General features: G+C 39.4%; 1 protein-coding gene across 1 annotated transcript in view; it reads right to left on the reverse strand.

Moving 5' to 3' along the window:
- The window catches only part of DPYS (dihydropyrimidinase), an 86,887-nt gene that overhangs the window by 7,719 nt on the left and 61,678 nt on the right, over positions 1-17,490 (reverse strand). The window contains exon 8 of the mRNA XM_021675644.2: positions 6,763-6,970. Within this exon, the coding sequence (XP_021531319.2) occupies positions 6,763-6,970 (208 nt within the window). The remainder of the gene's footprint in view (positions 1-6,762; positions 6,971-17,490) is intronic.

A 17,490-nucleotide genomic window follows, 5' to 3' on the forward strand; every position in this document is an offset into this window, starting at 1 on the left:
AGTGCTGACACTACAGGCGTGAGCCACCATGCCTGGCCAGATGCTAGATTTTTCTGAGAATAGCAAGATCAACAGAGAAGAATCTCAAAGATGTTAATGACAGAATGCTGTCCACAGAGGTTAAGATATTAAAATATCAATAAAGACAACAGAACTTCCAAATACCAAACAGCAGATGCTGGTCCAACAGCAAACAGACTGAATGAACAGTGACTCCCTGAGAATGAAATCCACAGCTGGCCAGGTGAATTTAGAGGGCACTCACTACACATTAAACTGAGCTACCCAGGGCTCTATGAATCACTGGTACATGAGCAAGCCCTAGGTTTAACAGAGGTGATCTATAACAATGAAAATTTGCATTTTGATGTGGTTTACAATTTACCAAATATCTCAATTTAATCCTTAAAATATCCTGGCTGGAGTGGGAGAGGGAAAGATTTGAAGCAATAAATAGATAAGTTAAAAAAAAGAATTCTGTGAGCTACTTTTCAAGAACAGTGAACAAAGCTGGGCTTTCTGGCTCCTCGGATAAATTTGCCACTTCAAGAGGAAGTGAGCCCCCTGTGCAGAGGGGAGACTGAGGGAGTGATATCCTGAGAAGGGGGAGTGGGTGACTATGTGTTTGAGTAGGAACTAAACTTTATGGTTAGTGTACTGCAGTGGTACAAGTTAAAGGGACTGGCTTTGGAGGTAGACAAACCTGGGTTTGAGTCCCAACACTGCCACTGAGTAACTATGTGAGCTCCCTGAGCCTCTATTTCTTAATCTCTAAAATAGAAATACAACTTACCTCCAAGGATTGTGGTAAGAATTAAAGTATACTTGGAACATAATTGGTGATCAATAAATATTTACTGAACGAATGTTGACTGATTAGATAAAGCATGAAAAAGAGTACTTAGAAAGTGTCCTGTGTATAATGATGTGTTGGTAAATATTAACAATTATCTCTACCTTCCCTTTTCCTCACCACCCTTAAAGCTCTAACTTAAAGCACCTGCCTATTTCTGTGGTGTAAATAATTCTTCCCTGGCTGATTTCAAGCTACTAAAGGCATCACTGAATAAAGAATTGGGCAGAGATGCATACATATGTCTCTTGTGAGCCAAAATGAGCCAGCTCCAGCATGTGTATTACCTTGCATTGGTAGTAATTAATCTGAAGAAATTAGGAGTATATGGCAAGTGATATGTCTTACATTATTTTCTCTGAGCTACCACCTTGAGAAAGACATTGACAAATGGTTATTTCAGAAATGGAGAATACGCATTTCAAGGACCAAAGCAGCCATCCACTCAATTTTATCTTATCAATAAGGCAAATTATGCTTATCATTGAAAAGATACAACCCAGTTTAAAAGCTTTGGCAGCAGTATTCTAAAACCATACATTACTCCATGAAGCTATTCCTGTTTCTCTATAAAATGCAATGTGACCCTGATTTTCCAGAAAAGGTTGGGGTTCTCTACTACTGGGAAAAAAAAAAAGAGAGAAAGAGATGGCTTAACAAATGTCTATCTTTCACATTTTTTGGAACTTATAACACTCTAAACACATAAAAATTTCAGAAACATAATTCGTTTTAACTTAAAGAGCTATATATTTTTGTAAATAATTAATAATATGTAATTTTGCTCTGTCAGGATTCTCTTGAACATCCAAGTTGCTGTTACCTTTTTCCCCTCCCTCTTTTCTTTTACTTTCCTTTCCTAAAATAACTTTTATATGAAATTAAAATATATTATATTTATCAAATAAAGTTTGATGCCTCATCTTCTGATTTAATGTTTTCCCTTAGGATCAGCTGTCTACATTTTAAAATAAATAAATGAACAATTCCCTAAAGCTGTCAAATCAGATAAAAATGCCTTTTCTTTCCTTTAAAATTTCCCAAAAGATCCAGTAACAGTAATAGCTGCATGGTATTATGCTCAAAGATTTTATTATTATGCAATAAAATCACAGATAATAATGAAGCTCTCAGATAATCCCACTATTTGAAATAAGGCAGGGGCAATCTGCTGGGTAAATTTAGTTAAATTTCCTTCTATGCACCTCAGAAACGATAGCCTTTGCTCCTTCTGTTTGCAGTTTATTTATTTACCAGATGCTTGCTATGTACCAACTACTGGCAAAAAAGAATAAGATGCTGCCCTGAAAAAACTAACACTCTAGCCAGGAGACCAGCTGAGTTCAAGAACTGGCAAATGGTGATGTGACTCTATACTCTGTGCTTTGGGAGTCCAGAATAGGAAGTGATTAATTTTCTTGGTAGGGATAACAGATAAGCAAAGAAATAGTACTGGCCATTCCTGCTTGCCCTCAAACTTTTATCCCCACTCACAAAGAAATCTGAATATTTGAAATGAAAACTAAAGCAAGAGTTCTGATAACCTCATGTCAGTTTAAAAATATAGAGTTTTTACTATTCTTTTTCTTAACCTTCATGTGATATTTTTATCCTGCAAGTTGTCTTTGCCTAATGCCTTAGGGAACCATCTCCAGACAGTTCCCAAACCTCATTTCATTTTATCTATTTTATTTAACATCTTTTCCATACCAACATTTTTTGAATAAGGCATTCTCCATGATTTGGGTTTGATGACCATTTTCTTCCTTTTATTTTATTATTATTATTTTTTGGTCTCTACAGAGGTCTGGTGGTACAGTGGGAATAAAAAAGATTTTATCACAAATCCTGGCCCTTGTGTTTACTTAACTGCTTAACCTAGGGAAAGGTACTTAATATTACTGAGACTCAGCTTTCTATTCTGTAAAATGGGAATGATAATACCTATCACTTGGCTTGTTGTGTGGATTAAGTAAAGTAATCAATATAAACCACTTAGTACAGAGCTTGGCAGATAGTGCTTAAAACAACACATTATAACCATCATTTGTTGGTATTCTTAAAACAATGATGCACTAAAATGCATCATTGATATCAGAAAAAAATAAACATTTGATATCAGAAAAAAATACTAAGACACTAAAATAATTCACAAAATTGATAGTGAACTCATAAAAATTGCAGTTGGCATTAATTCTGCCAAAAAAAAATCACAAAACAATTTCTGAAGGAGAATTGATGAAACCAGTGATTTGATGATCTCTGCTGCCTCAAAACATTTCCTGTACAAGAAGACTAAGGCAAAGCCAAACATTTAAATATGGTCTATCAGGATTTCCTGTTAGTCTAGCGCCCCTGCTGGAGGCAACTGGAACTGATGCCCAGATTGGCCCTGCCTTGGACCCACTTCAAGTGTCATAATCTATCACCCAGTTCTATTGCTTTTACCACTTTAAAATATCCTTAATCCACTCTCTCTGTTCATCTCCTAGATTACTGCTACAGTCTCATGAATGCACCAGCTGCCATCAGTGCCTCCAACTTAATTTTTTCCAGGAGAGACTCTTTTTCAAAATGGATGCTGAGTAACTTATCCTTCATTATTTCCTTTAATTCAATCTTTATAATTTACAGAATCAATTATTACTTAAGGATAAAGTTTTTGGAATCAGATAAACAGGGTTTATGTTCTTCCCCTGCCATACACTTGCTTGTGTGATGTGGACAAATTTCTTAATTTCCTTTTTATTTATTTATTTATTTTTGCTCTCCGTTTGGTTGGTAAATCTTCCTCCGTCCCTTTGTTTTGAGTCTTTGTGTATCATTGCATGTGAGATGGGTCTGGATGCAGCATAAATAAATAAATAAAAAGCAGGAGTTGCAATTCTCGCCTCTGATAAAATAAACTTTAAAACAACAAAGATCAAAAGAGGCAAAGAAGGACATTACATAATGGTAAAAGGATCAATGCAACAAGAAGAGCTAACGATCCTAAATATATACGCACCCAATACAGGAGCACCCAGATACATAAGACAAGTTCTTAATGACTTATAAAGAGACTTAGACTCCCACACAATAATAGCGGGAGACTGTAACATCACATTGTCAATATTAGACAGATCAACGAGACAGAACATTAACAAGGATATCCAGGACTTGAACTTAGACCTGGAACAAGTAAACTTAATAAACATTTATAGAACTCTCCACTTCAAATACACAAAACATACATTCTTATCAGTATCATATCACACCTATTCCAAAAGTGACTACATAATTGGAAGTAAATCACTCCTCAGTAATTGCATAGCATTTCATAGGTTTAAATGAAATATTGGTTGGCTGCTCGTTTGTTATTTTCTTCCCTTATTCCTTCCTGTCTCCATTGTTAAGCACAATTATTGGCATAAAAGAGGTTTTCAATTCCCATTTTTAGACTGCATTCTAGGCCGGGCAATAAAGCAATACTCCCGTTCTCTCTCCCTCTTTCTCTTCCTTTTTCTTCCTCTAAAAAAAAAAAGAAAAAAAAAATTCTTAATTTCTTGAAGCTTCAGTTCTCTAACTTTTTTCTTTTTCTTCTTTTTTTTGAGACAGAGTCTCACTCTGTCACCCAGGCTGGAGTGCAGTGGTGTGATCTCAGCTCACTGCAACCTCCACCTGCCAGGTTTAAGCTATTCTCGTGCCTCAGCCTCCCAAGTAGCTGGGACTACAGGGGTGTGCCACCACGTCCAGCTAATTTTTTGTATTTTTAGTAGAGATGGGGTTTTGCCATGTTACTCAGGCTGGTCTTGAAATACTGAGCTCAGGCAATCTGCCTGCCTCGGCCTCCCAAAGTGCTAGGATTATAGATGTGAGCCACCATGCCTAGCCAGTTCTCTAATTTGAAGTGAAAATAAAATACCTCCCTCCCTCCCAGGGTTTTTGTAGTGACAGAGACCTTAGCAGTGTGTCTTGCATTCAGTAAGCACTCTCTAAATGTTAGTGGTGCTGTTATTTATCACATGCATCTTCAGAAACACCTAGGATCCTAGGATTCTTATAGTTACCACCTACTCGTCACCCATTAGTATTAACATTTATAAAAGGAGCTCCCCAGAAATATTAACTGTAACCTTAAACCATCTATTTTGACTGAAATACAGCATATAAAGAACTGTGGCATTTCTAAGAATCTGAAGCACATTAGAACACTTGTTTACCCAATCAAAGCCTTAGGAAATGTTTAAAAATGGATAAATCTTGGGTAATGGACTCTGGGATTCCACAGGTGAAAAATTTTCATAAGACATTAGAGGAGAAACCAAAGAGTCTACAAAATCCAAATGAATTGAATAAAAAAAAAAAAAAAAAAAAAAAAAACAGCCAGAGCACTCTGGAAAAGGAGACATACATTTGAAAAATGGAAAGAAGAGAGAGAAGCCTTAGAACCAGTAGAAGGGTTGCAAACACTACCATCTACATGGCCAGGCAAGTAATGCATGAAGCCGTCTGAGTGAAAACTGGAAATGCCTCCTAGCTAGGTGCCTGCCATCCAGCTCTGGCATATTGGAGTCATGTGGGATTGAGAACACAGGATTGACTCCCCTGACACCCAAATCCAGAAATCTAGATTTTTAAAATCTAAAATTCTCTAATATTTTAGTGTATTTGGTGTAGAGAATTTTAAAAACTATTTCAAACTCTGTGTGAACTAAACAAAACTTGTGTGAACTAAACAAAACTTGTGTGAAAGCAAGCCCAAATATTTCTTTTATAATAATGGGTTTTTGAAATAGATTTGGTTGTCAAAAGGGGAAAGCAAGGAGACAAAACTGACATTTACTGACCTCCTACCAACCTGCTGCCCAGGCTGAAGTGCACTGGAATGCCTGGATAATTATTTTTTATTTTTAAATTTTTGGTAGAGATGGAGGTCTCACTCAATCGGTTGTCCAAACTCCTGACCTCAAGTGATTCTCTCACCTCTGTCTCCCTAAGGGCTGGGATTACAGGTGTGAGCTACTGCTTTGGGTCATGTCTTTCATTTAAAAAACCCATTTGATTGTCACAGTTTGTTAGGAAGGAAACATTGTTGTCATTTTCCAGATGAGGGAATTGAGCCCATGGAGGATTGAGAAACTTGCTCAAGGCCACACAGCTAGGAAATGGTGGTGAGGTCAAGACAGAATTCATATTTAGATCTTCTCCACCCTAAAACTCCACCATTGCTCTGGTGGGCATAAAAACAGACCTTGCAGATCTTCAGCTAATGGGAGCGCAATTTTTCAAGGAGCTGGTGCTGAGCTCTGAAATCCATTATACTTTTGCACAGAGGTTACACCTCCCACAGTGGTTCTCAGCCAGTGACTGGGCCTGGTCTGCAGCTGGGAGATCTGAGACTTGGCTCAAGGACTCCCTGAAGGCCTTTCTCAGCCTCCCCTAGACTGTAGAGTATTCTAGTATGCTCCTACACATTTTCTCTCTTTCTTTTCTTCACCGGTGTCAGACTTAACTTGCAATCTGAGGGCTCTCCCAATCTTTTCCAGCCAACTCCTGGTTTCTTTCACAGATGTTTCCCCTAATAAAACTCATACCCTTTATCCATCTGGGTGTCTGCCTCTTGGAGGACCCTGACTAACACAATTGACAAAAGCTCCCACCAAAGGCCCTGAACGTGCCTGGGAAAATGTGACCTAGTTCATCTGGAAATCCCGAACAGACCTATCAGTCTGCAAGGGGAAATGCATCCATCCAATAATGATCCTTTCTCTAAAAACTGCCATCCGTAATCTCTCATATCAGTTCTGACATCCCAGGAATATATTAAACCAAGTGTGATGTGTCACCACCACCAACAACAACCAGCCAGACATCCAGGAGCAGGTGACAGTCCGACCTGTGGCAGTATCCCACTGTGGCACACTCACCTGGTCGCGCTGCTTTATTCGTTTGTAAATATATTCAGCAAATGGTTTTCGAGGAATAAACTTCCCATCGCCTGCCATGACACTGAACACTCCAGCTTCATACACCACTTTGCCTCTTGAAATAGTCACAAGGGGCACCCCGTGGCAAACCATGCCCTCGAAAATGTTGAAGTTAACAGCCTGATGATGAGTTTTTGCTGAGATAGTCCTATATTTGTAAAAACAACAAAAAAGTTCTGGATCATCACCAGCTCACTTGATGCATATAAAATATCAAAAGAAGAATGACTTAGAATAAAATTTAGCAACTCTATTAAGCCATAGCTTCATCACCGTAACAAGTGACTTTAAGAATAGAACATAACATTAACATTTCATTACAAAGTAATTACATTTTTCTGAGAGAAAAACCCAAGAGATCATTCTTTAAGGTGATTAATGAGGACGGAGTGGGTGGAAGAAGGGCATTATCTTTTATGTTCAGATTTTAAAATTATTTTTATTTATATGCTGACAACACATTTTTTTTCATTTCTAAATTATAAAATATTTTTAAATGCAGATGACTGATGAATACAATGACCCCATATCCAGCTTTATGAAATTTTAACTTTTTGTAGATACAATGGAGGCATATTTAATACCCCTTCCCAAATCCCATGCCCTTTCCTGCCTTCCCAAAGCAAATAGCTATTTGATAGTTATCAAACTGGATTTGGTAGTTATCAAGGAAAATTATGTATAGAATTTCTTTCATTGTCTGCAACAAAACTAGAAATTTGAAGATAATAGAAATAACCAAATATGTTGGAATATAGTATCTTAGCATATTCTATGTCATACATTTGTCATCATTCTTGGCAGTTTATTAATACTTTTCAATCTTACACAATATGATTGATGATTTTCAGGCTGGGTATTTGAAAATGCTGCATGCCTCCTTTCTTAAATCTCATTAAATACAAAAGAGAAAAAAAATGGTAGCAGGGAATCATATGAGCATAATCTGAGTCCTTTTTTTCTTTTAAATTTTTTATTTTCATCGGTTTTCGGGGAACAGTGGTGTTTAGTTACATGAGAAAGTTCTTTAGTGGTGATTAGTGAGATTTTGGTGCACCTATTCTCTGAGCAGTGTTCGCTGAACCCAATGTATAGTCTTTTATCCCTCACCCCTTCCCACCCTTTCCCCCTGAGTCCCCAAAGTCCATGGTGTCATGCTTATGCCTTTGCATCCTCATAGCTCTGCTCCCACTTATGTGTGTGAACATACAATGTTGGTTTTCCATTCCTGAGTTACTTCACTTAGAATAATAGCATAATCTGAATTCTGGTAGAAGGTTCTACAATCCCTCTCAGGAATGGATTGAAGAGATACATTTTGCTAAAATCCTCAAGGCTGAGGGGGAGCAGCCCAAAGTCCCCCCAGCTTATTTGGAAGGGCTGAAGAGGAAGCCCTGGCTGCTGTGTGCAGCAGTCCTAGAAATGAACAAGATAACACTGGCCTGGTCCGTGGTCCGACTGCTTACTTGGTTTCCAATCCTAACATGCCCAGTCAGAATTCTTGACTTTTAATGCTGACCACAACCCACCCACTCGAGTTTGCTCCTCCCTTGAGTTCTCATCGCAGTAAATGACATCACCATCTATCTTTCCTCAGCCTTCAAACCGGCATCAAGCTACTTTGATTTACCTCCTCCTAAAATAAACTCCCTCGCCTCCTCTCCATGGCTCCCACTGGAGTCTATACCATCATCTTTCACCTGAACAACCCCAACACCTCTTACTGGCTTCTTTGTTTCAGCTCTTCTGCATTTCTTACCACTCTCCACAGAGCTGCTCAAATTATCTTTTAAAAATGAAAATCAGATCATGTCACTTTCCTTCTTGAAACCCTCAGTGGCTCCAGGCTGTTACCCAAGAGCCAAATAGCTGTAAAAAAGCACGGTGATGATAATAATTAAAAAGAATCTGCTCCCATTGAGAAACAGCCTTCATGGAAAAGAGAAAGAGGAGCATCTAGTATGTCAGGGGGATCACTTATAATATCTCATTCCATCTTTACAACTCCTCTCTAAGGTAGAGAGTATTTTCCACATTTTACAGGAAAAGTAAATTGAGATTTAGAAAGGTTATTTCACTTACCAAAGGACATATGACCAGTTTGATGAAACTGGGACTTTTTTATTTTTATTTTTATTTTTATTTTTTTATTTTTTTTTGAGACAAGGTCTTGCTCTTGTTGCCCAGGCTGGAAGTACAGTAGCGCGATCATAGCTCACTGCAATCTCTACCTCCTCAGCTTAAGCAATCCTCCCACCTCAGCCTCCCAAGTAGCTGGCACTACAGGCACATACCACCACACCCGACTAATTTTTGTATTGTTTTTGGTAGAGACAGGGTTTTGCCATGTCACCCAGGATGGTCTTCAACTCCAAGGCTCAAGCAATCCACCCACCTTGGCTTTCCAAAGTGCAGGGATTACAGGCATGAACCACTGCATCTTGCTAGAAACTTAGATCTTTTTATATTTTTAAAATTTTTAATAAAAATGACTTTTTGGTGTACATTTCTATGATTGTTTACACATAGATAGATTTGTGTTACCATTACAACAATTAAGACACAGAACAGTGCTACCACTCCTCCAGACTCACACTATCACTCTGTAGTCGTGCCCTCCCCCAATCCCTAACACCTGGCAACCACTGATCCTTTCTTCATCACTATAGTTTTCTCTTTTCAAAACTGTCATATAAGTGGAATCATGGAGTAGGTAATCTCTTAAGACTGACTTCTTTAATTCCACATCAATCCTTTGGGATTCATCCAATTTGTTGTGTGTATCAACACTTCCTTCTTTTTTGTTGCTGCATACATAGTATACCATGGTATGAACATACCACAGTGTGTTATACATTCACTCACTGAAGTCCATTTGGGTGGTTTCTTAATAGTTTTTTGATGAATATGAATAGAGCTGTTATAAACATTCAGGTCCATGTTTTGCATGAGTATTTTTCTTTTTTTTTTTTTTTTTTTTTGAGACGAAGTTTCGCTCTTGTTACCCAGGCTGGAGTGCAATGGCGCTATCTCGGCTCACCGCAACTTCCGCCTCCTGGGTTCAGGCAATTCTCCTGCCTCAGCCTCCTGAGTAGCTGGGATTACAGGCACGCACCACCATGCCCAGCTAATTTTTTGTATTAGTAGAGACGGGGTTTCACCATGTTGACCAGGATGGTCTCGATCTCTTGACCTCGTGATCCACCCGCCTCGGCCTCCCAAAGTGCTGGGATTACAGGCTTGAGCCACCGCGCCCGGCCCCATGAGTATTTTTCTAATGTAAATACCCAGGAGTGAAATTGCTGGGTCATATTTTAACTGTATGCTGCAGCAAAAAGAGCTTTCAGTGACCTTAGAAACCAACTTACTGATACAAAGAAATGTTTAAGAATCACCAAGGAGCAGGAGGCAGGTACAAACACAACAATAATTTCAAACACTAAGGAGGAGGGAAGGATATTAATCAAGTGGTAAGTAATGTCACTAAAACAGAAAAATTAAGAAAATATTTAAAGGAATACTAAGTATAGAATGAGTTATGCTGAATTATGGTAACGAAAGGTACAAACTCAAAGAAAATAAAGCTGGAAACAATATAGAGGGGCTTCAGACCTTCAGGGTGAAAGGACTTTTTATGGTCATTACAATCTGCCAAATATTTCCATAGCCTGAGTTGCTGCGTTCCTACACATCACAGTTATATTGACAGCAGGGACTCTTGAGATTGTATTACAGCATGCTATATAAAGATTTTTGGACTGATGCCTTAGTAAGGCTGTATATGAAGAAAGTGAAATGAATTAAAATTTGTGCTGAAATGGTTATTTGAAGTACACGAATGCGAGGAAAAAAGAAATTCTTAAGAGTTAATGAAGCTCGTAGGAAAAACATCTAACAGAATAAATAAGCTTTATACACAAAGATTGTCATTAGAAGGTTGCCTAAACTATTTAAAAACTGAAGCATAACTATTTTCCAATGTCTATCCTATAAATATTAGGCATTTATGAAAAACTAGAATTAAAAATACTCTGGGAAGCAAAAACCCTGACAATTATGTAATATTAAATGGAAAAACAGTGATAGAGTATGTACATTATGTCTACCAGAAAAATAGATATGCATATGGGCACATACAAGAGGGAATATACAAAGTAGCTTTTTGTAGGCTAAGAAAAAGTAAGATGGCGGATTCCAAGTATTTTCAGAGTTCTTGTTATTCTGTTTTCTTGATGTAAGTTGTGATTTTAAAATGAGGTTGACACAGCAAAATATCAAATCAGATTTCTTTGCCTCATGCCAAAAAAAAAAAAAAGGATCATTACCTTGACTTTCTTAGCCTTGGGGTTAGCAAGAGAAAGAGGACAATTAACGATTAGTCAACATCTAAGAGATTCTTTATAATAAGTCATTATGTAAATGAAGTCAAATTAACACAAAATGTAAATCTGAGGCATTATCACCAGCAGCACAAGGAATGTGCTTCCACTTTCACATTGGAAGGTGTCTGACAGGATGTCATTCGTCACCCAACTTTTTCCTTCCAGCTAAAGCTGTAATTCTCCAATCTTAGGAGTTTTCACACTTCTGAATCCTTGCACATGAAGTTCTCTTTTCCCTAAACGTCCTCCTCACTTCTGCCCTCTCCCTTCCCTAAAACTCCACCCAAGAATCCTGGTCCCTAGGAGCTGACCTTAATGACTCGGGGTGAAACTGAGCATTTTCCTCTGTCGTTTAGCATTATCTGAACGTATTACAATGATCTCTTGTCAAGGCTCTCTTTTCCTACTTGGTGCACACTTGAAGACACAGACTAGGTTGGTTTTAGCTTCAGCACATACTAAATGCTTTATAAATGTTTATGTGATGATCAAATAAAAAGATTGCATGATTGTCCTCCTGTTTAGTCAGGTCGGTTTAAATTCCTGCTTCCACTGAACTCAGACATGACTGTGTTTTGGAATAGAACACTGAAGTAAATGAGAGGTAAACATCCATTCCGTTTCTGTTGGGTGCCTAATATTTCTAGCATGCTGTGCAGGTTAATTAGTAATGAATAAATAAGTAAACTTGGTATAACTATTATTCTTAGTGGCATCTTAGCTTATATCAAATACTTGGTCATTAATACCTACAAATACTTGGCAATTCTAATATTACCAACTGTAATAAGCACATAGCTCAGTGTTATCACTTCGTTTCCCAGATGATAACGCTGAAATAGAGCTGTCTCAGAACTTGCCCAAGGTTCATATAGTTTAATATTGAATGAACTTTCAACTTTTGAGAATACCGTAATATTTGTTAACCCTGCCATAAGAAAGTTTTAAAAATTGTGGTACATTTTCAATATTTAATTATAGACAGTTTTCAACATAAAAATACAATGCAATATCATCACATGATTTATCAGATCATTACAAAACATTATTTAAAATCCATGCATTTGTTATGCAGTATGGGAGACGTGGTCCATTACTGGAACAAATGCAAGTTCAGAGTCACACATCTTTGTAAGGACATCTGTCATTCCTTTGAACACACTTCCTCTGGGGAATTCTCCCCACAGTATAAGCCAAAAACATGTCTTCCCAGCCTTCTTTTCAGCTGGGGCCCAGGCATGTGACCTGGGCTCCTTCAAAATGATGCCTTAGCACCAGACTTTGCCTGGCAAGTTGGTGACACAGGAAGCAGCTACCACAGGAATCCATGTGGAGGATAGAGATGGGTCAATCCTGGGTTTAGGGCCAGCTGTGACAGAGATTCTAGCAGTAGGATTTGAGCTCTACCTCAGTGAGGTGATCGGCAGTATCTGTGCCTAGAATCAGGATCAGAGCTCTCTGATGCCCTGTGGGATGCCTGGGCCATCGGTCCTAGCTGTTCGACCTCTCAGCTTGGTCCTCCAGCCCTTCTGGAGAGTCTATGAGCCACCCAGTATCCTTTGACACATTCCCTTTTTGTTTAACTATTTAGAGTAATTCCTCTTGATTGCAGCTAAGAACCCTGCCTGACACAGCTTTTTCTCTCAATTCTTGCAATGTATCTATGGGACTTTTAGAAAAGTCTGCTTTTGTGATAATTTGAAAAGCACAAATTTGAGGCCTTTCTTGAATGTGAAGGCTGAGCCCATTGCCCTCTAGGCATTGTCTCTAAGAGAGGACTTGGACAGAGGTGAGTGTTTAGCACAGTATCTTAACACCCATCTAGGGCCATTGTCATAGAACACATGGGAACAGGCCTATCTTTTCAAAACTCACCCTGTGCCTTAATTTCACTGCAATGAAACATCCCCCAGGTTGTTGTAGCTTGCCCAAAGTGGCTTCTCCTGATGCAGCTCAGGTCCAGGTGTAAAGGCCAAAGTCAGACTCATATAACCTCCCCTGCAGAGCTGGTGGGCCTCATGTCATCTGATGAGCAGGCAATGCTTTGAAGGCTTGGAGAAAATCTTGGAAGAAAGCAAGAAAACAGGTTGGGCACAGTAGCTCACACCTGTAATCCCAGCACTTTGGGAGGCTGAGGCGGGCAAATCATAGAGGTCAGGAGTTCAAGACCAGGCTGGCCAAGATGTTGAAACCCCATGTCTACTAAAAATACAAAAGTTAGTGGGTCATGGTGGTACATGCCTGTAGTCCCAGCTACTTAGGAGGCTGAGGCAGGAAAATCAGTTGAACCCAGGAGACAGAGGTTGCAGTGAGCCGAGATGGTGACACTGCACTCCAGCCTGAATGACAGAATGAGACTCTGTCTCAAAAAACAAAACAAAACAACAAGAAAACCCACATCCAGGCTCTGACTAAGAGGGATTCAGCTAATGGACTAATACACTGTTGTCTTCAGGTGCAGTGACACTGTGAGACATTTGGAGCAGATGTCGTGTATCTTTGCAGCATATCTTAGCTTTTAAGTGGGCCCCACACACTACCCCATCCTGAGACATGTCGGATAACACGAACTGTAGTTTGGCCCACTGACATCCATTCTCCCATCTTCTGGTGTCAGCACCCCAGTTTTTCTTTAAGAAACTACTTTCCTGCTTTGGAGATCATCTGCTAAGACCCTTAAGCATGGTTGTCTGCTTTTCCCTAACCAAGAGATGGGCAATTGCATTCTCTTTACCAGGAATTTAGAATCTTTTTCAGAGTACAAAAATAATTAAAAGTAGTTGGAGGGTACATCCATGAGCTCAGACCAATTCCTGCTGCCAGCTGCCTGGGGCTGCCCTGGGCTCCATCCATTCCACGCTGGAGCAGGGACTGTGCTGTCCATCTGTGAGCTCCCCATGGCCTTCCCACAGAGTGTGTTTTTACTGAGTTGAGCACTGGTTAGTTACCATGGTTTGCAACCAAAGTCCCTGACTGATAGACACCTTGTTCTATGGAGAATAATTCCCTTAATTAAGAGCCCCTTAAGGATGTTTCTGAGGCAGAGTTGAAAAGGTCTGTGACTCAAAAAGAACCAAGAAGATATTTTCAACTAAATCTTTCAGCAGAACAGATGCAGATGTGGGGTGATGTTCTCACTCCGTTTGAAGGCAAAAGCAAAGGGCTGCAAGATTCATTACTAAATAGTTTTCAAATTTACCAAGTGCAAAGCAGCTCAAAAGAGTGGCAATTGTGTGAAATACCTTTTCTCTAATGACTAATTGGACCTCTAGGATTTTGGCCTGCCCTGGCAGCAACAGGAAGGATGCAGAATGATGAAAGCCTGACCGTCTAGGGAGTGAGGCTGAGTTCCTAGCAGCTGACTTCATTAGCAGATTCACAGAAAGGGTGTTCTTCATGGTCACTCTGCCCCAAGGCAAAAGCTGCTCTTTGTCAAGCTCACTTTAAGCCTGTATGCATGTCTCACTGCAGAAGGGTGTCAAGGTTGTCTTACTGAGTCCCAATTATACACATCTCCAAGGCAGAAGCAGATACAGAAGCAGAAGCCCTGAAAACATTAAGCTATTTTCCAACTTAGCCAATAACTTTGATACCACTCATATCACAGCTGCAGAAAAACATTCTATCCCTTTGCGAATAGCTTTCTGTCACAGAGCCACGTGCTCTTACAGATGAGGAAATCACTGAAGCAGAGCCTGCAGGAGATGGCAACACCACCCATGTGCATTCAGAGGGAACACTGTGGAGAGGAAGAGAATTTTTTAGAGTAATGTGGGTCTCCCTGACCCCAGAGAAATGACTTGTTTTAGGTATTCTGTTATATTCTCTCCCACTCAGGCACTTTGGCCTTGGAACAGATTGATTCTTATCAGGTTGCCATGAGAAACAAAAGAAAGTTAATAGAATCATGTCAGGATTATTAGTGGTATCTTTAAAAATATACCTCATCGACCAAGTGCGGTAGCTTATGCCTGTAATCCCAGCACTTTGGGAGACTGAGGCAGGTGGATCATGAGGTCAGGAGTTTGAGACCAGCCTGGCCAATATGGTGAAACCCTGACTCTACTAAAAATACAAACATTAGCCGGGCATGGTGGTCCACGCCTATAGTTCCAGCTACTTGGGAGGCTGAGGCAGGAGAATCTCTTGAACGCGGGAGGCAGAGGTTGCAGTGAGCAGAGCTCATGCCATTGCACTCCAGCCAGAGCAACAGAGCAAGACTCTCTCTATATCTATCTATCTATCTATCTATCTATATACCTTATCTCTCTACATTGTGTTGTGTGATGCCTTATATATTCAATGTGAAATATAATAATCATGACATCTTCCTATGAGGTAGGTACTATTATTATTATTCCTATGGGCTAAATGAGGATGATGAGGCATGGAAAGATTAATAACACTCACCCCATGTTATACAGCTAACAAGTTCATGTAGCTGAAATATGAATATGATGTATGACAAAAGCCTGGGCCTTTGGCTTCAGAGGTTGTGCTCTTAACCCCTAGAAAATACTGCCCCTCAAAAGCTTTATGGGAAGCTGCCTGGAAAGCATGCAGTTAATGAAAACATCTTTAATCCACCAGAAGATAAATGGAAAGTAGCTTGTTCCATACTCCATGATGTTTCTTGGTCTGTTTTTTGTTTAAGAGTAAAGGATTTAGGATGCTATTAAGAATTCCTTAAGCCAAAATTGGCCAGTCATTCTTGATGTAATCACATAGAGGATTTTTTTTTTAAACGTGTGTTCTGTCTATTTCAAACTACCTCTTCTGTCAATTTCTTAGATGTGACAAGTTATATAAATGGGAGCAATGCAGCCACATCTCTGGAAATGCTAAATGGTGCTAGTTCAAGTACATTGTCATTATTAAGCAAAGTTGCCGCTCACTGCACCCATCAATCTTCCACCCTCTATTCAGACTTCTGCACCCGCCTCCTACAGAAGAGAAAATGGGAATTGCTTTACCCACGTTATTAAATCTAAATTGGACAATAACCTGGAACTCTACTGGTGCTCACTGGGTGACAAAATATTTAATGCAGGTTTATAAAAATGCTCCCCAAACATTGACTTAAAGGAATAAAGTTCACTCTGCTATTTTGCCCTTGGAGGTATGTAATATAGGTCATGGATGGTGGTGTAGATCATGGTGAGATAAACCTGATTTGGACATGAGCAAGCTGACCTTGGATGTAGGTACCATGCCCTTCACCTCTTATACCTTACACAGTACTGAGCAAACAGAGGCATTTTATATATGTATTTGTTTATCTGCAAATAAGTTACCAGCAAATTTCTGGATTACTACTTAGCATAAATATTCCATGTTCTATATGGTAGTTTTTAGAAAGTGGGAGACTAAAAATAATTTAGTGTCTTTAAGGAACAGGAACTGAATGTGAATCAGCCAAGCTAGCATGATTCTAGGATGTATGTCTTATGAATATTAAACAGATAAGTGCTTATAGGTAAGGTATGATTATTAGCTTTTGGAAAGCTATGCTATTGGCCTGACATACTGGTGAGAGTTAAAAGTAACTTTCTGGGGTGACGTATGGACTTGGTCTTATAATTTTACTGTCATTTTTTCCGGGGAGCTGTCTTGCCTTTGGCAAGCTGACATTGCTTGACAGACTACGGGCACAACTTGAGCAGGAAAAGATGTCAGTTTCCAATATGGAAATATACTGGGTAAACCCCACACAACATCCTTCCTGAAAGTACACAAGAGGCCAGGGACTTATTGGTCTGTTCAGTTCTAGCTCCATATTTTAGGAAAAAAAGGAATGACCAGACTATGAAGGGAAGGCAGGAAGGAGGGCTCTGAATTTAAGGGATGGAAAAGAGAAGCTGGATAACAGAAATGTCTGGGGGACTTCTAAACTTTACTCTTTTTTTTTAAAGGAAGAAGATGACCTATTTTCCCTCCATCCCTACTGAGGGAAATAAAAGGAGTTAGTAAGCATAAATGTTGACAGATGAAATGTAGTTTGACACTGGAAAATAACTTCCTGACAACCAGGGAGTGAGGTACGTTAGTAAAAGAGAGAAGGAAAGTCTATGGTCAAGCCAGACAACCATGAAACCCAGAACGCTAAGGAATTGTGTGAAATCCACAAAAATAGGCTGCAGCACCCCTTTAAAAGTCAGAGAGAACTTCATGTTCTGCAATCCTAAGAATCAAGATCTGGCCTCCAACTTTCCTGAGAAGGTAACAAGGCAAACAGAAATATAAATGCCCCGTGATTTGATGCCCAAGTCACAACTGAAGGAGCACT

The sequence above is a fragment of the Aotus nancymaae genome, unplaced genomic scaffold (genome assembly GCF_030222135.1).
Source record: "Aotus nancymaae isolate 86718 unplaced genomic scaffold, 86718_ANA_hifiasm-v0.15.2.pri h1tg000036l, whole genome shotgun sequence".
NCBI classification, from domain to species: domain Eukaryota; kingdom Metazoa; phylum Chordata; class Mammalia; order Primates; family Aotidae; genus Aotus; species Aotus nancymaae.